We start from the raw sequence: 20,146 nt of genomic DNA, 5'->3' as shown, positions 1-20,146 counted from the left end.
TTAGACTTTTTCTTTACTGTTTAATACAAGTTTGCTGATTAACTATGCACGTGTGTGTCTGACCTTCTTTCCTGGACCGTTAAATCATTGCTTGAGGCCGGTCAGGCAGAACAGATAAGAACCGGGTGTTCAAGATTTTTTTGCCTCTTCTCAAGAACCATTTTCCACTTACAAACCTGAGCCTCCGAAACTGTAATCGGAAAAGGCAGGGAGAAGCCTCCATGGGGCCTCTCTAGGAATCTCCTGGGAGGAAACTGGGCCGGAATAGGTGGGGAGAAGCCTCCGTGGGGCCTCTCTAGGAATCTCCTGGGAGGAAACAGGGCCGGAAAAGGCGGGGAGAAGCCTCCATGGGGCCTCTCTAGGAATCTCCTGGGAGGAAACAGGGCCTCCACACTCCCTGTGGTTTCCCCAATCGCACGCATTATTTGCTTTCACGTTGATTCCTATGGGAAAAATTGCTTCTTCTTACAAACGTTTTTACTTAAGAACCTGGTCACGGAACAAATTAAGTTTGTAAGTAGAGGTACCACTGTACTCTCCTCATTTTATAGAGAATGAAAAATAATAAATATAGATTTCAGGTAATTTTGTATAAGTAAACCATAAAATATATATATAAATTTCTGATTAAGATAAATTATGGAGAAAGAAGTTTACATTTTTAGAATTCCCTGATTCTAAGTTAGAATCTAGCTTATTAATTTACAGTACAATAAAGTACTACTGGTGTTTCTATAATCATTAATAATTTACAGTAAGAAATATTGTTATATTTTTAACTGACTTGCACAATTTCAAATTATTATAAAACTCTTAAGTTACCTTTTTCAGGTGAATTATTTCAGCTTCTTCTTTGTGAATCTCTGCCTTTAGCATACTACTTTTCTTCACCATCTTTTCTACAAGACTGTTAATAAACTCAAGTTGTGTACTTAGTCTTGTCTTCTGGTTTTCAAATTCAGATCTAGCCAAATTAAGTAAATTTAATTTATTTTTTCAACTAGTAAGGATAGGGATTGTTTTTTTCACGCAAGAAATATATAACAGGGTTATCAAAAAATTCATGAATACTCTTTCCTAAAATTTATAAAATATTTAAATGTTGCAGACTGTGGTAATGAACTTATGTCAAACTTTTCCAGATAGTTCAGCAAGGGTTCTATCCAAGTCTAAACGATATTAACTATTTTTAATTCTTTCCCAAAGTTCTATTTCTCCTTTCATCTACCTCACTGTATTTAAAAAAACCATTTTCTTCTCACACAAACAATTTATCTTTGCAAGAACTTCCTTTTCCTGTTCAAGTATGAAACATATTAAAGACTGCACTTAACAAAGAAATTATTAAATGAGTATTGTTTTTCAATTCTGAATATTTACCGCTTGTTATCAACTTCTTCTTGCTTTTGTATGTGTTCTTTTTCATATAACCGAATATTCTCTACACCAATTTCTTCACAGAATTCACCAAAAACATTATCTTCCACCTGTTATAATATCATCCACCATCCAAAGTACAAGAAATAAATATATTTTCTAAAAGCAAGAATGCTTCATTTCTCTTATAAATTAATATGAAATAAGACACAGGAATTTAAAAATCTGTCCTTTGTTATGTTAATTTTACTAGCATAAGAAAATTGTTCTAGGTAAAAACTATTAAAGGAATATTAAAGGAATTTTTTTTGGTTATTTCATATTTCCTTCTTTAAGCTGACAAAATCACTGTCGTCTTTCACTATCTCAAATGCAAGAATTGTGGTTTGGTTTCTATGGCACTTCCTTTTCCCCATATTGCCAATATTATACAAACATTAATTTAAATTTACTAAGCTGTTATAATACTACTTACTCTTGCTGAAATGATTGGGAAATTGTTATAAACCTAAATGAGATTCATTCTATTTCTAACTAATTCTCAAAGTAGGATATAAAGGATATAAAACCAGAGTGGAGTTTAAAATGCAAAAATAGTAATTAATTAATAATAATAATAATAATAATAATAATTATTATTATTAATTAGATTTGTATGCCGCCCCTCTCCAAAGACTCAGGGCGGCTCACAACATAACAGTAGTATAGTAAGTTAAAAATAGATTTTATAACCTTTTCAGTTGCATTCTGCAGTTACTACTTTCAATGTTTCCATTCAGAGAATAGCAATATTGATAGCAATATCAGTGTGATATTTGATAACTAATAGCAATATCAGTTTTATAATGGCAGAAAACATTTGTTTTTAATATTCTTTTGAACACACAAATAAAGTGTTGGACAACTGCATGGATTCTTATTCATTTTATAATATTTGAATACTTCACTTAGGAATCCAACAATTGTTAGTTTCTAATTTCAAAAATTTGACCAAAGTTACATTTGATATAATATAATATAAAATTCCATTCAAGGCTTTGAAAAAGAATGCACAGTATCACATTCAAGGTCACATTCCATGAAATGGCTTCTTACTGAATTAAGAATATTCTTTATTTGAAAATATAACCTATTAACTGGAATAGAAAGACACCCCAAGCAAATGCTATAAGCTAGCCAGCTACAATTCCAGGTGTTGCTATAATAGAAAAACTATATACCTCATTAATTTTTTTTTTAAGCTCATTTATTTTTTCAGTTCTTTGTAAGACTCCTTCATTCAACATGGTGTATTGGGACTGTATATTAACCATTTCACTTTCCAACATAGATTTTTCCTAAAGAGAAATAAACATGAACAAAAATTAGGTTTATTTAATGGCTGACTATTCTAACTGCTTTGATTTATTAATAAGGCCGTGATTTAATAAACATGGTTTAATGGACTTTGAACTTATTTATTTAATTTATTTATTTTGTCCAATACACAATGAGGGTTTCAGTAGGTATATATCTATATACACATAGTAAAATACATGATGAAGGTTATAGAGGAGATACTCATAGTAAAATATATCTAAGAAATAATAGAAAAGAAGATATAGTAATAGAACATATCAATGAAAGAATAGAAGAGATATAGGAATAGAAGAAAGGTATAGGAGATATAGGAGAGCAATAGGACAGGGGACGGAAGGCACTCTAGTGCACTTGAACTCGCCCCTTACTGACCTCTTAGGAATCTGGATAGGTCAGCCATGGATAATCTAAGGGTAAAGTGTTGGGGGTTTGGGGATGACACTTAACAAACACAGGTTGTTGAACAGTAATATAGTACACTGGCAGATCAGTAAGTACAGCTGTGGAGTGGCTTGGATAGCAGGCACATAGGTGATCTTAGGATAGGTCCTGCTAGGAACTATTATGAGGAAGAGGGGCGAGGCATATCCGATTTATCGTATTTATCAATCATGCCGTAGTCAGAGTTCTTGTTAGGGTTGGGGTAAACCTCTAATTTTGGACAGTCTACTTTAATGAACACTTGGCTCCCAGTAATTCTGCTGAATTAAAAGCATACTATAGTGGTCAAAATTCATTTACCTAGCTAAGTAACAACAGCCAGTCAACAACTGACTACAAAAAGCTAAGCAGGGTCAGACGTGATTAGTACTTTAATACATCCTGCAAACCCAAGGATTTTTCCTATTGGGAAAGTTGAAAAAGCATTCAGGAAGAGAAAATGCCAAGCATGGCAGAGTTTGTGTAATTACCAGAAGTCCAATTCAGTTCAAAGTAAACTTAATTTTTACTGTAACACTTTATAAGATTATCCCAATATGGTTTTCTTTTAGTTCGCAGCACCAGCATTAAAGAAATGTATAACTAAAATATTACACAACTTAAAACAGAAATCTGTAACTTAACTAAATACATATAATACATAGAGCATACTACATAAATTTTCAAAAAGAAAAAGAAACAAACTTTTTATTATTTATTTATTTATTTATTTATTTATTTATTGGATGTGTATGCCGCCCTTCTCCGAGGCGGCTCACAACATATATATAAAAACATAGTACAGTGATACCTTGTCTTACAAACTTAACTGGTTCCGGGATGAAGTTCTTAAGGTGAAAAGTTTGTAAGACGAAACAATGTTTCCCATAGGAATCAATGGAAAAGCAATTAATGTGTGCAAGCCCAAAATTCACCACTTTTGCCAGCCGAAGCACCCATTTTTGCGCTGCTGGGATTTCCATGAGGCTCCCTTCCATGGGAAACCCCACCTCTGGACTTCCGTTGCTAGCAAAGCACCCGTTGGATTTCCCTGCAGCATCACAAAAACACGGAAGTCCAGAAGTAAGGTTTCCCATGGAGGGGAGCCTCAGGGGAATCCCTGCAGTACAAAAACAGGTGCTTCGCTGGTAATGGAAGTCCAGAGGTGGGGCATCCCAGCGGCGGTGGTGGGTTTATAAGGTGAAAATAGTTTATAAGAAGAGGCAAAAAAATCTTAAACCCCGGGTTTGTATCTCGAAAAGTTTGTATGACGAGGCGTTTGTAAGACGAGGTATCACTGTATAACATCTGATCCAATTAATATAATTAAAAATCTTAAAAATCTTTTTCATTGTAACAGATTAAAAATACATGATTCAGGCAAGAGATAGACAAATGAGAAAAAAATTTAAAAGCCTGATTCTACCTTGTAGAAATTAGCCAGACGTTTTTTCTTAAGAATCTCTAGTTCGTTTTGTGAATATTTGTATCGTATTTGAATTCCTTGGCACTGAGCTTGTAAATGCTTTAAATCAGCCTCCTTGTGTTTAACTTTCAGTAAGATCTATGGAAAGATATTGTGCAGTGTAATAAAAGGATAGAAGACATCCTACAAAATCCAGATATGAAATAGTTCACCCATTAAACCTAAAACTATCAATCTAGGTAGTGGGAAGAGAGCAGCAAAACCCAAAACGCTCAACTGGAAATGTTTGTAAGCCTTCCATTTGGGGAGGAAGTGGCATATCTTGCTAGATAAGAAAGATAGAATAGAATAGAATAGAATTTTTTATTGGCCAAGTGTGATTGGACACACAAGGAATATGCCTCAACCTGGAGAATAGTTGGAGAATCAGAAGAAATACTCGTCTAGGGAAGAGGAACTCAATGAAAATTGGGATCCGTTCTGAAATTACATTCTGGATTAAATTAAGCTGTTTATTTCTATCCTTTCTATCCTGTTTTGTTCCACTTGTACTGATGTATTCCAGCCTGGAAGATTAGCTGAGTTAACGACTCTGTCATTCATGGCATTCTCCTTTTATCTTCCACCACTGCCTTCAATTCTCAATTAATTCTTCATCCTTAACCTACTTAATAAATAACATATTTATTAGGTTTATAGAGTTTAAGTATCATGGTATTGAAAAATAATTATGCGAAACCAACAATTTTGAGTTTTATGGCTTAATTAGAATATAGTGCCACCTATAAAAGTTTATGATTTACCTTTAGTTCATCCATTAGTTTCTCCCTCCGTTCCTTAAGTTCATTTATTTCTTTTTCTTCCCAGTATTTAGCCTTCAGTTTCAAATAACTTGAGCCCCCAGAAATTATTCCAGATTTCAAAAACAAAGTTCCATCAAGAGCCACTGTCTGAAAATTGGGAAAAAGCAGAAACAGAAAATTAGAACGATAACTAGTTATTCTTATCATCCTTATTACCACCACCCTTTTGTTCTGTCTTTTTTATTTATAACTTAAGGCAGTGAACTCATTTAATATTCCTGCCTCTTTTCTCCCCAATAATCACCCTATGACAGTGATGGCGAATCCATGGCATAGGTGCCACAGAGCCATATTGGAGGGCATGCTATGCGTTGCCCTATCTTAGCTCCAGCACACACGCATACTGGTCAGCTGATTTTTGGCCTTGAGAAAGGTCGTTTTGCCCATTTTCATACTCGGGGGCTTCAGGAAGCTTCCCTAAAGCCTCCAGAGTGTGAAAAACAGCACAATGGGCAAACCAGACGTCTGTTTTTCTGAACTTCTGGTTTGCATGTTTTTTCACTGTCCCAGGTTTCAATGAAGCCTGTGGGCATGCATGGGAGCAGAGGGGTTGTGCATGCGTGTGGAGGGAATGGGTGTGGGCACGTGCGTGCGCACTAACACATGCACACACACCCTTTTGGCACACAAACCAAAAGGTTTGCCATGACTGCCCTGAGATGGGCTGGACTGACAGAATGACTAGTCTAGTCACCAGCCAGTGGTCATACCTAAGGGAGGCCTAGAAACCACCATCTCCTGTTTTTTAGGCCAGCACATTAACAACTATACCTTAACATCCTGCATTGGCTGCCGATCAGTTTCCGGTCCCAATTCAAAGTGTTGGTTATGACCTATAAAGCCCTACATGGCATCGGACCAGAATATCTCTGAGACCGCCTCCTGCCGCACGAATCCCAGCGGCCGATTAGGTCCCAGAGTTGGCCTTCTCCGGGTCCCGTCGGCCAACGGGACCCAGGGGAAGAGCCTTCTCTGTGGCGGCCCCGGCCCTCTGGAATCAACTCCCTCCAGAGATTAGAATAGCCCCCACCCTCCTCGCCTTCCGTAAAATGCTCAAGACCCACTTTTGTCGCCAGGCGTGGGGATAATTACCATCTTTCCCCCTTTTTATTATATTTTTGGCCTTACTGCATGATAGATTAGGTTGAATGTGTGTGACTGCATAGCTAGGGGTTTTATTATGTTATTAATGTCTTTTAAATGGATCTAATTTTTTATTGTTAGATTTGTAATGTATTGTATTACTGCTATGCTGTGAGCCGCCCTGAGTCTTCGGAGAGGGGCGGCATACAAATCTAATAAACTATAACTATACTAAATTGATTCCTGGGCACATGTTGATATATTGTTGATATTTTTGACAAAATATTCATTTTTTATTTTTTATGCTTAATGACTGTTTAGCAACCATTTGAAGTTAAGATGATGCTATATAAATAATTACCGTGTTTTTTCTGAGTATAATATGCTCCAGAGTATAAGAGGTACATTAGCTTTTGGGGAGAAAAACAAGAAGAAAAAAATCTGCCTCCGCCTACAATTTAAAAGCTTTATTTTAAAACTCATCTGCCTTGTACTTACTTTCAGTCGATGTGGACCATCAAATGCTAACTGTTTTGCTTCCTTCACTGTTTCACATACAAGACCATTTCCACAGACAAAGTGAATAGCTTTCTTCAATGGAGGAAAGGATGATTGTATGACATCTATCAGCAGTTTTGCTCCTCTTATTTCTCTTAATTGTTCGTTGATTGCTTCAACCTATAAAATGGTATAGAAAGTGTGTTCCTTGTATTACAAAAGCGAGGTGTGTGTGTGTCAGAATACAATAAAAATGAATAAAATTTAAAATATCATGATCTTTCCACGTGGAGTGGAATTAAATAGATGCCACTGTTTTCTTTCAACAGCTTACTTCAAGGAAATCCAGAGGAAGGAACGTTTCTGGCTCAGCTCTTTCTTCTTTGAGGAAACAAATGCAATTTCTAGCTATCTTTTCTGAGGCCACAACAATTGCAGTCATGTATCTGCCAAAGACTTTGGTGACAGCAAGCTGGTATTTTTTATGGATGGGGTGACACAAGTCTACGAGTCTTCCAAACTAAAAAAGAAAAGAAAAAAAGTGTACTAATTTGCAACTATAGGTAGTCTTTGACTTACAACAGTTTATTTAGTGACCATTCACCATTAGTTACATCACTAAAAAAAGTGACATATGATCAATTTTCCCAATTACGACCATTACCGCATTCTCATAGTCATGTGATCAATATTCAGATGCTTGGCAAGTGGTTCATATTTATCACAGTTGCAAGTGTCCTTGGATCATGTGATAATATTTTGCAACCTTCTGACAAGCAAAGTCAGTGGGTAAACCAGACTCACTTACCAACCCTCTTACTAACTTAAAAACTGCAATGGTTCAACAATGGTTCAGCATACAAATCCAATCAATCAGTCAATCAATCAATAAACAAACAAACTGTGGAAAGAAAAGTTGTAAAATGTGGCAAAACTCACTTAGCAAAGGTCTCACTTAGCAACATAAATTCAGGACTCAATTGTGGTCATAGGTTGAGGACTACTTGTATTCATATTGTTTTTGCATAAAATTACTTCAACTGATGGAGACACCGGTTGTCAAGAACCTCCCATAAACGTTTATGGAAAAACAGCAAATAAATAATGTTGCTTTTTGATAGTCCCAAAAGCAATGGGAAGCTATTCTCAGAAAAGTCTTTAATTTCAGTTCATCCAACAATCTTAGGCCTTCCTGGCCCAAAGTCCTTCCTCATCTCCTTGTGAGATGACTGCAGGTTGCTCTATGTGGGCTGCTCTTCCAGATGGCCCAGAATCTCTTCCAAGTGGATTCAGTGAATCAGCACTTAATGAATACAACACTTAATATATCCTAACCACAGCAAGAGCCATGACTTCCCCCGAAGAGGTCGGGGTTGCAGATACTCAAAGCCCCCTCAATTTGGAATAGTCTGCTGCTCTACGTCAGAGTGGTCCCACTTTCAGGAAGGTAACTTATTTACAATGGATAATTAGGCAGCAGCAAACTATTTTAATAGTATTTAATTGACAAAAGATATTTACTATTTATGTTTTCATAATTGTGAATTGTTAGCATGTGGTGAGTAGGTGGCATATATGTTTGTACATTAAAAAAATAAAAAATTGATGTCAATTGCTTTAATGTTTGCTTGTTTAAACTAGGGCCTCCGAAACTCTTCAGCTCATCAACCCCTTCATGAAGCTTCAGATTGCTTAATCCATCCTCAAACATTTATTATATGAAAATAATGTAAAATATATTTAATGAATAGTTCTATGAATAATACTATAACAAACAACTGCAGCCACCATTTAAAAACCATTGGAAGTAACAAAATCACTATTAGTCAAACACAAAAATCAGCTTTTTTGGGGAATAGCTGACATCCTGTGATGATGATACCTTTAACACCTGCCCATCAAGTCCTTCCAAGGTCCATGGCAAGGACTTAATAGATAAAAATGCCAAATCCAGTCTGTACATCTGGCTGATGGGGCAATGAAACATCATCATCATCATCAAAGTTTTGGATAGTCCCATCAATCTTTGAGAATCAGTACTGATCACTTTGGGAAACCTGGTTTAAACTCATATTGAAAAATATTACTAATCTGTCTTGACAGTTCTTGCTGCATTTATACCCATGGCATTGAGCTTGTTTTTAATAGTGTTCACTATTACCGAATAGCCAAGAAGAATGTACTATTTAAAGGAGTTATCTATTTGTAAATGAAGCGAAGTGAAATTAAAATAATTAGTCTATCTAATTACCACAAAATCGGGATATAATCTTTTGAGGCTCTCCAAATTTTCTGCTCTCTTCTGCTGGCGTTTCCCTTCATGGACATCAATTCTAGCATTCTGTAAATCACTAACAACTTTACTCAGTTCTTCATTTATTTCGGCTATTCTGATCTTTGATGTTTGAATCTCATTTGTCAGTGTTTCTTCTTCTTGCTTTTTTTCTTCTAAAGATTCCCTTCAATTCGAGACAAAAAAGTGAAAAAAATAAAATGAAGAATTGGACAAATAATTTAATGCCAAATAAAGTTAGTATAAATTCTGATGGCTAATGACTATAAGTCAAGTGCTCTTAGTCTGCAAGTCCCAAATTGAGATGCATATCTTGAGTTTTGAGAAATGAGTACATACCTAGATAAATAACCTGAAGGAAGTAGATCATATATTACCGGCATGTAACATTATTATACTCAGCCCAGAACTTCTGAGCATACACCAGACATATAGGTCATAGTATGTGCAGCTAGACTGTTCTTGAATAATCCATTTGGACAAATATGTTAGGTAATATAGAAAGCCAAATGAAGTTTAGCAAGATTTGCATCTTAAAAGCTTTAGTGCAGGAAATTATTAATTTCAATAGATACTATAAATACATACGAGCATGTCCTAGTGTATTCCACAAGCTTCTCCATTCTTCTTTCATTATCTTCTATCTGTTCTAAGACATGCTTTATATTTTCCTAAAATTAAATAAGATATATTAAAAATGGTTTTACATATAAAATATTTAAATAATTTTCCTGAATTTTAAAATTATCATTATTGTTGTGTTTAACTTCTCATAAAATGTTTTTCAATTTACTACAACAAAAACATTTTTTCAGTACCATTGTTCTTTTATTGATGAGTGTTATAGGTTATAATGAACGTTTTCCTCTTGATTTATCTTCTAAAATAAGGAATTGTTTATTATATACAATATAGCTAAATTTTGCCACCCACAACTTAAATTGTCAAAAAGAAAATTAAGGGTACTGGCATGGGTAAACTCACTGAGATTTTCTTTTAAAAACTTCTAATTTAATATTTTCTTACATCTTTTTTCTGGCCCTCAGAGGCCACACTTTAGTCTATAGCAGTGATGGCGAAGCTATAGCACGGGTGCCATGGATGGCACGCGGAGCCATATCTGCTGGCACACAAACCATTGCCCTAGCTTAGCTCCAACGTGCATGTGTGTGCCAGCCAGCTGATTTGGAGTCCTTGGAGGGGGCGGCATACAAGTCTAATAAATTATTATTATTATTATTATTATTATTATTATTATTATTATTGGCTCACAGAGGCTCTGGGAGGATGTTTTTGGTTTCCAGAGAGCCTCTGGGGGGATGGGGGAGGGTGTTTTTACTGTCCCCCGGATCCAGGGAAGCCTTTGGAGCCTGGGGAAGGCAAAACATGAACCTACTGGGCCCACCAGAAAAAGGCTGTTTCCAGCCTTCAGAGGGCCTCTGGGGGATGGGGGAATTGAATTATGGGTGTGGGCACTTATAGATGCATGATAGCTTGCGCACACGCTCTTTCGGCACGCTAGGAAAGAAAGGTTTGCCATCAATGGTCTATAGTTTTAGTGTTAATATTTTTTAAAAAAATAAGGAGATATTTTAGTGTTTGAATTTTACAGTATTGTGCTGGCAGTACTAACTTTTAGTTATATCCTGTCAGTTGTAACTTTTAATGGAATTATTGAAATGAATGTAATTTTTCCTGTACCAAGAACAGTAATATATCATTAGTGACAGAAAGGATTGTGCATAGGGCAGAGATGCCGGGAACATCTGCTGTAGTTCCTGTAATTTTCCCCAAATGCATTACTAAAGAAGTCTTTCCTAATCAAACAGAACAGCACTTTTTATGCACATATCATTTGTCAGTGTTTCTTCTTCTCACTTTTTTTCTTCTAAAGATTCCCTTCAATTCAAGCCTTTTTATGCACACTCACAACTTTTATCACCAACTTTGCAGAGTTTTCACAATTCTTTTGAACTTTAAGGAATTATCAATCCTTCCGGCAAATCCAATAGGCAATACAATTTGTCTGCTGCAATCTATTTAAACAAACTGATTCTTGCAAAAATTATTGCTTGATTATCTTCGAGGGATTTTTCCAAACATTGATGTCAAAACTAAACTTTTAAGTCTTCAGCACAGGCCCTAATAAAAAGGAGCTCATTATTTTTGGACATTGTTTTTGGCTCCCAAATCGATTTTTATACATACATACATACATACATACATACATACATACATAATATATACATACATATAATGATTTATTTACACACACACACACCTTAGTTTCGTTTTGTCTTCGTCGATCAAATGATATCTTTTCCATATCTGCCTTCTGCTCCCATAGCAGTTTTTCTCGTTGTTGAGTTAATGTGGCTACTTTTTTATGAACTAAGTCTTTCAATTCATGATACTGATTTACCTGCACACAAACAGAACAATATTCATCATGTATATGGGACTGTATCCCTAAATAATTCGTATAAATCATAATCCAACGGTCTTAAATGTGAAATCTGGTCAAAAATCACTTTTTTCAGTGCCATTGTAATGTCAAAGTCACTAAATGAAGTTATAAATCAAGAACTACCTGCTACAAACAGGGAGACTATGTACTAAGTCCTCCCTTAAGACACAAAACCAGTCCATTCTTCTCAGTCCTGGGAAGAAAACAATGACAAACCACTTCTGAACTCTTTCCAAGAAACTACAGGGCAGTTGTCAGGAGTCAACAGTGGCTCAAACACACACACACACAATTTATTATCCAAGGCAAATGTATTGTTCTTCAGAGAATTGCATAGATAGCCCAGCATGTTCATTTCTAAGATCTAAGTAACATTAGATCTTCACATTTGCCACTAGCACACTGAAATCACCCATCAGGGTTATTTTAAATGAAAAGCTTTAACTTTTCATAGAATTTATCTATTATATCCTCATTTTATCTGCTGTAGAGGTATATTTCTTGTCCATTATAGTATTGGCAGATATGATGCTAATTGTTACCCAATGAAATTTGAGTATGAAATTTAAGTCTTTTCCTTTGGGTTATGTTATTTAGCATTATGGTAACTCCCTTGTAATGTATTTCCCAAAAAATATTCTAGTTTTCCCCTCAGATTGTTTAAATCTTATTACTTGCAAAGTAAGATATTCTTCCAGATATCATCAGCAGGGTCTAGTGAATTAGAAGTCAAGTCATTCAAGTTTTAAGGGTGGGTGTTCATCTAAATAAACTTTTTAGGAAGAAAATATAAGTAATTGGTTATACATCAAAATTTAAAAGGGAGAGAGAAGGCACATAAGGATTTAACATTCAAGACTGAATTATGTATTTATGTGTAGATATATTGTAGATCTCTCTCACACACATATAGATGCACACAACCTATTGCATTTATATATTATATTTATATCTTGCCATCATTCTGGAGTCCAAAGCAGCATACTTTCTATTTTTCCCCACTCCAACCCTATTGAAAGTGATTGGCCCAGTTACCAAGTTTTCATGATGGACAGTGGACTGGAACTTAAGGTTTCTCCATTCCTAGCGTCACAGATTGATCAATACAGTGTTCCCTCGATTTTCGCGGGTTCGAACTTCGCGAATAGCCTATACCACGGTTTTTCAAAAAATATTAATTAAAAAATACTTCGTGGTTTTTTTCCTATACCACGGTTTTTCCCACCCAATGACATCATATGTCATCGCCAAACTAATAATTTTTGCAAATAAATAACAAAAAAAGTAATTATTGTTAATAAATAATTATGTTTATAAATATCAGGATCACTAAGTGTCTTATTCAATGGTGAGTACCAGTAATAATGGTGAGCAAATGGTTGTTAAGGGAATGGGAAATGGTAATTTAGGGGTTTAAAGTGTTAAGGGATGGCTTGTGATACTTTCCATAGCCAAAAATTGTGCATTTACTTCCTCATCTCTACTTCACGGAAATTCAACTTTCGCAGGCGGTCTCGGAACGCATCCCCCGTGGAAATCGAGGGAACACTGTATCACTATATCTCTCTCTCCTTTAGTGTAAATCACTATTAATATTGTATAGCAATGATGACCATAAAGAACCATTAATTTCTGATTTAAATATGTAACTACAATTATCCAAATTAAAGCCCTAATCTGCTCTTTTGAATATTACACGTAACATTTTTATTTGCCTTGAAATTTACCTGACTTTCTTCCAGAAAAACGTCTCTCTCTCTATGTTGTGCCTCTTCTTCAACCCTTTTTTCAAATTCTCTCCAAGCTTTATCAATTTCGATCAACTCCAGGTCCAATTCCCTTTTGCCTTCTTCTTTCTTTGCTTGCTCTTTCATATGATCTCTTAACTTATTTTTAGCCATATCTACTTTTTTAATTTGGTGAGACGTTTTTTCCTTTGCTTTAATATACTGAGGCCTCTTTTGGTTCAATATAATTTCTAGAGCCCTAGAAAGGAATAGTTTCCAAAAAAAGGTTATTCTGAGAAAGTCCAAACATTTCTAATATAAATGGATAAGAGGCAGACTTTATTTGTTAGATGCAGTTACCTAATTTCTTTTTCAATGTGCTGACTGCTTCTAGTTAACACCCCAAAAGCAGATTTCTTGGCTTTCATGGTTTCTTCCGCATGAGAAACATCCATTTTCTTAGTATCAATAATTTTTGTCTTTTCAGCCATTTTATTATTCAGAAATTTGATTTTTTGCTCATTGTGATACAATCGGAAAAGTTGCAAATGCTTTTTTTGTTCTGACAGTTCTTCAAACAACTCCTGATAATGTTCTGCCTATAATCAACAAAATGATTATCTATGAACTCCTACACAGTGCTAGATTTTGACTGTGAGTAAAGCACATGCCTTTCAAAAAGAGTTTATATTCATATTTTGCTAACATTTGTAATACTTTACTGTACATCCATTAAGAGACCATATAAATAACTGTAGATAAGAATATTCTCTCTAGGTAGTTCCTGTATGTAGCTGCATTGTACTACATATTTTGCTCCAAAAGTCAAATGATTAATAGCATATCAGAGTGAGAGCCTCAGATCCATCCACACCTCACTACCATAATTTTCCTTTCTCATAATAAAGAAATTTTAATCAGGATTATTATTAGACATATATTATAGGAAAAGATTGTATTCATATTAATTATTGGCTTAGTAATAAAAGTTCTTAAAATTTCTAGACAGTAAAAATATTAAATTTTATTGTTATAGAATTCCTAAAATTGTTTAATAAGAGTTGAAGATACTGACTAGAATACACTTCAACACACAGAATTATATCCTTCTTTTCTTTCTTCTCTTTCTCCCTTACTTTGTTATTGTTGAGTTTAATTATGTTAGGTACATATGGTTTAGGACAGGGATCAGCAACCCGCGGCTCTTTCATTCCTCTGCTGCGGCTCCCTGTTGCTGGTCGGTACAATTTTGAGGAGCTTCAGCTGGGGTGGGGGAGCATGGCAGGCCAAGAGGAGAGACTATGGCAAGGGGTGGGTTTTCTGGTCGGCTCCATAATTGATACTGCTTTCGGTTAGCACAGGTAGAGGAAAAAGGATACTGTGCTAGGAGACTCTATAGTGGGGGAACTGGACTTCCAGTCGGCCCCAGAATTGAACATGGGACTTCCAATTAGGAACTTTGTGGCTCTTTGAGTGTTTAAGGTTGCCAACTCCTGGCTTAGGATATGAAGGAAATCTGGGTGAAATTTCTGTCACCCCATTGTTAGGGTATATAGTTTCTTCACAAATAACTTAATTCTATTTTAAATTGAGAACACTTCCAATATTATTTGCATAATATTAATACATTTTTCCAAAGGTCAGCTGTTTCAATCTTAAAATGTTTCAAATTTCAAAAGGACTCTCATAAAATTAATAGCACCTAAGCTGGTTCTGATAGTCAGAATACTCATTTAAAAAAAAAATTCTGAACAAGGGCTAGTACTACTATGCAACCTTTCTTGTGTTACCATTTTATTTATAACAGTCAAAATAAGATGGGAAAATTAACAGTATCTTAGCATGACTTAATCCTTATCCTTATGTTTCAAAATCTGTGTCACAAAATTTAATTTGAAAAATATAATCTGAACTATGATTTTTTTCCACTGAAATATAAAATGTTCATTTTATAACCTAATTTAAAAACCAAAACTATTTTTTCCTGAATTCACCTCCACTTTCTCTATTTTTGCTTGTTTGCGCTCAGCTGTAACACTTTTCTTCTTCTTGTAACTGAACTGCGCATCATCTTCTGCCTTTTGCAAATCCCTCTTCTTTTTTGCATATTCAGCAGCAAGCTCTCCCGAGTTACTAATTTGTTCAAAAAGCTGAGTTCTTTCTTTGGGTTTTTTTACCACAATTGCTTCGATTTCACCCTACAACAATAATTCCATTTATTTTAAAATGTCAACATTGAACAAAATGTTGAGAATTCTGAAAAGAAGACATTAAGAACCAATTTTACAAAAAACAACCCACATTCTTTGTTGATAAAATTTATATCATTTGATATATCATTAGTACTCAGATCCAGAAAAGCCAGAGATGAGGATTTTAACTTCATAAATTTCTTTTGAGTCCTATATATAAATCCTCTAACTAGCGTCAGGAAAAAATTGTTAAAGGAGACAGTGCATAAATTACTCCAGATACTGAAAGTAACATTTAAATCTATCTCAAGAAAATATACTGTATTCAACTGAGATTGTTTATTCATAAATTCCTTTCAAACATGGGGAGTGGGCAATGAAGTAAACATTAAATTAACAATATAAAAAGGGAACTCGTGTTAAAGAAACCACTGTTTTTTCCTATATATCGAGAAATTAAAATTTTTAAAAAGATTTCTCTCCTGCTGCAGAATAATTCATACTATTTTGCTCAACCCAAGGAGTGATGTGTGCAGAGGTTTGATAACAAATGGAGCAGTCAGGGAGATTGGCACTGGAGAAGATATCTCAGATATTCTCATTCCATGTAGATTAAAACTTTAAATAATAAAACCTTAAACCTGCTCAGGAGAAACCTGGCAGCCAGTGTAGTCCTCCTGCTACATTTTATGGCATTTGACTGTTCCATTTGATATGAGCAGATGCTGACGGCCAGGCCTAAGCCACCTTTGGTTACTAACTTTGAAGACATTGCAATGCAAGTACCTCTCTCCAGAATTGCTTATCTTGGCAGTTTTAATACTTTGCCAAACAAATTTGCAAAAAAGAACTCCTTGCCACCAATCACTACAATTCAACAGAGATTTTTGGAAAGGCATGCTGTCCAAAGCGATAGTTGTATCTAACATTTGCAAATGGGCTGCTGTAAGATTTTAAAAAGTCATTGTTGAAGCCATCTTATCACCCACAGATTTGGATCAAGATTAAAAATTATTACCAACAATATAAACATGTAACTCACGCTATATTAAATTTTGAGCACAAATATTTACCTGAAAAACTAGACAATTCTTTGCTCTTGTAATTATGCCAATTTCCACAAGTGCCTTGGTATACATAGATCGTTTGACAGCAGTATCATTAATAAGAAACTCAGATCCATTGCCTAATTTGGAAAGAAGCAACAAAGTACACAATCCAAAATTTGGAAAATAAATAATTAATATATTTTCACTGTAAAAGATTAGCTGTAGCTACTTCTAGAGGATGGCATTCCACAATTTTATTTTTACACTTAACTACAGATCTCGTTATTATTTTTATTTATTATTTATTATTTGGATTTGTATGCCGCCCCTCTCCGAAAACTCGGGGCGGCTCACAACAAGTGAAAAGACAATCCAATACATAATCCAATTTAATTAAAATATTATAAATTTAAGAAAAACCCCTATACTAACATACACACACACAAGCATACCATATATAAATTGCTTACAACATTAAATATGCTTCTTACCACTTTATAATACAATATAGAAGCCCAATAAAACAAATTATTTCTTTTTTAATTTTTAATAAATATTTGTATTTTGTCATGCTGTTATATTAGATTATATAATATATATATTTGTATTATTAATACGTGATATGGTGCAAGCCATAATTTTCTGCTCTTCTTGTTATGCTAAGAGAATCATATACCAGACAGAAAAAATATTTCAAGACTCTGTAAAATCTGAATTTATCCAACAGCTTACAATATAAAATTGTCACACTTAATTGAACAAAACAATGCTAGTGTTTATATAATCAGTTGTTTATATTTTCTTTATACTTCACAATGTTAAACTTTTAGAAAAAATTACTTGCCTCGAATAATCCTTGAAAATTTTATCTGTTTTCCATTTTCTTCTACATACACCATTGTTACACTTCCACTTGAAGAAACTGGCTTTCCAACATGAGCCCCATATATCAATTCCCGAATGTGCTCCACTCTTAAATTAGATACCTTTTCACCCATTACAAAGCTGAGGGCATCCATTACATTTGATTTCCCTTTAATTGCATAAAATGCCAAAAGAGCTTTTTAGAGATGCAAATTTTAAATTTCATGAAAACATTTTCACCAATTCACCCTACACTGGTATATTCCTAATTGATTGCAATACATTGCTAATTAATGATTTGCTGGTTGAGATCCTATTCTAATTCACAATTTTCTCCCTTTTTAAATGTGGACACAAAGAAAGCAATTCAAAAGTTTTCATTTCTACTTTAGAAAAATCTCAGGGAGTGTTTTTTTTAATTTTAGAGGGTGTTAAACAGAGAAACAGTGATGAATCTTATCAAAGACTTGTGATAAATTTTTTTGGTGCCAACGCTATTAAAATTTGGACAACTGCTATAAATAATTTCTACACATTACCTGAGCCGTTAGGACCAATAATACAAGTGAATTTCTTGAATGGGCCAATGCATTGCTGTCCCCGCCAGGATTTGAAATTCTCAATCAGCAAAAGCTTTAAGTATCCCATCTATGCATGAGGAAGGAAAGCAAAGGGAATGTGAAACAGAGCACTGCCAAAATTGATAGCAATAGCATTTAGACTTATACACCTGATGATGGAGCTTAATTAAGAAGATTTTATATACTGCCTGTTTTACTATGCTGGTACAATCAGCATATTTTAAGCAAATTTCCCAATTTTCTAATTTCATTTTAATTTTAACCTCATTCCAAAACTAGCTACATTCTGCTATATTATACACAATGTGTGCACCATCTAATGGACATGCTGTTAATTTTAACCATTTGTTCATGTCTACTGAGTTTTATTATGACCTGCTCTTTAGCTGCATTTTTTTAAATTTGAGGACATTTGGAATGCGTATGTATGTATTTATGCATGCATGCAAGTATATATACAGTATATATATATATATGTATGTATGTATCAACTCAAGAAGCTCAAACTAACCAAGGAGCTGCTGATACAGTTCTACAGAGGAATCATTGAGTCTGTCATCTGCCCCTCTATAACTGTTTGGCTTGGTTCTGCAACTCAACAAGACTTCAGATAATCAGAACTGCAGAAAAAACTATTGCTGCCACCTTGCCTTCTATCCATGACTGTTTACCGCATGATTCAGAGGGCTGTGAAAATATCTACGAACCCCTTGCATCCTGGACATAAACTGTTTCAACTCCTAACCTCAAAGCATCGCTATAGAGCACTGCACACTAAGATAACTAGACACAAGAGCATTTCCCCCTCAAATGACATCACTCTGCTAAACAAATAATTCCCTCACCACTGTCAAAGGATTCACTAAGGCTGCATTACTATAACTATGTTTTTCTCAGTGCTCCTATCACCCATCTCCTCCCACCTATGACTGTAGAACTGTAACTTGTTGCTTGTATTCTTAAGATTTATATTAATATTGTTTCCTGATTGCTTATTTGACCCCTTTGACAATCATTAAGTGTTGAACTTCATGATTCTTGACAAATGTATACTGTATTTTCTTTTTATGTATACTGAAGGCATATGCAGTAAAGACAAATTCCTTGTGTGTCCAATCACACTTGGCCAATACCAATTCAATATCATTATCTTTAAGCAGTAATTACTAAGGAAAGGCCCAAATGTCTAAAAATTAAGATTCCCTGAGTGCAGACTAGACAAAACTGTGCTGGATCCCTTATCTCCCCCCTCCCCTTTTCAAGCTGCCCTTTGCATTTATTGAACGTGGGCCCTCAACAGCATTTCCTCTTTGTGTAATTTCTGTAAGAAATTAAATATCAGCATTTTGGGTACACATCTAAATACTAATCCCTCGAAGAGCACCCAGTGAGGTTTTTTTATTTTTTTTAAAATTTATTTTGTCCAATACACAATAATGGTTGTAGAGAATATAGTAGAGAAGAAATACGAGATATAGGAGAGACTATAGGACAGGGGACGGAAGACACTCTAGTGCGTTCATTTAGGTATTTATATCAACTGGATTCAAAGGAGGCGAAGAATTTTTTTTTTTAAATGCTGGAAAGGAATAAAAAAGATGGACGACGAACCACGCGGTTGAGAATTTCAACTGAGGTACCAATATCTCGCCAGACCGTGTAAGACAAGCCCTTCAAACGTGCAAAATAACGGGCGGCGACTATCTCCCTCTTCCAGAGACCCGCGAAGAATGATATAAGCGCTTATACATTTAGTATATAAATTTTGACCCTTCGCCTCACAGCGTGACAAACCCCTTTCCCGCCCAATCGGGCGATCCCGCGCTGCACTTGAGGGGAAAGGCTATTTCGCGAGACTTCTTCCCCGCGCTCCGCCTTCTGAGGCTTTGCCCCGCCCTAAGAGGTTCTAGACTCCTGACGATGTGATATAGTCGCCGCTCTAGCAAT

General features: G+C 35.0%; 1 protein-coding gene across 4 annotated transcripts in view; it reads right to left on the bottom strand.

Annotated features, from left to right (window-relative positions):
• The window catches only part of SMC1B (structural maintenance of chromosomes 1B), a 66,253-nt gene that overhangs the window by 17,167 nt on the left and 28,940 nt on the right, over positions 1-20,146 (bottom strand). Inside the window, exons 1-17 of one of the 4 annotated variants that reach the window (XM_070755267.1) lie at positions 19,811-20,022; positions 18,158-18,266; positions 17,599-17,787; positions 16,779-16,891; positions 15,508-15,711; positions 13,874-14,112; positions 13,514-13,772; positions 11,601-11,741; positions 9,908-9,990; positions 9,278-9,485; positions 7,361-7,546; positions 7,027-7,206; positions 5,386-5,532; positions 4,583-4,720; positions 2,598-2,714; positions 1,381-1,487; positions 823-964 (exon numbers count right to left, since the gene is read on the bottom strand). In XM_070755267.1, coding sequence (XP_070611368.1) covers positions 823-964; positions 1,381-1,487; positions 2,598-2,714; positions 4,583-4,720; positions 5,386-5,532; positions 7,027-7,206; positions 7,361-7,546; positions 9,278-9,485; positions 9,908-9,990; positions 11,601-11,741; positions 13,514-13,772; positions 13,874-14,112; positions 15,508-15,711; positions 16,779-16,891; positions 17,599-17,787; positions 18,158-18,266 — 2,562 coding nt within the window. In that variant the 5' untranslated portion in view covers positions 19,811-20,022. Of the gene's footprint in view, positions 1-822; positions 965-1,380; positions 1,488-2,597; positions 2,715-4,582; positions 4,721-5,385; positions 5,533-7,026; positions 7,207-7,360; positions 7,547-9,277; positions 9,486-9,907; positions 9,991-11,600; positions 11,742-13,513; positions 13,773-13,873; positions 14,113-15,507; positions 15,712-16,778; positions 16,892-17,598; positions 17,788-18,157; positions 18,267-19,810; positions 20,023-20,146 lie in introns of those variants that run through there. The other 3 variants (XM_070755268.1, XM_070755266.1, XM_070755269.1) reach the window with 3 other exon arrangements.

This window comes from Erythrolamprus reginae, chromosome 6 (genome assembly GCF_031021105.1).
Source record: "Erythrolamprus reginae isolate rEryReg1 chromosome 6, rEryReg1.hap1, whole genome shotgun sequence".
NCBI classification, from domain to species: Eukaryota; Metazoa; Chordata; class Lepidosauria; order Squamata; family Dipsadidae; genus Erythrolamprus; species Erythrolamprus reginae.
The sequence above is the reverse complement of the archived record's forward strand: the minus strand, read 5'-3'. Positions and strand labels throughout refer to the sequence as shown.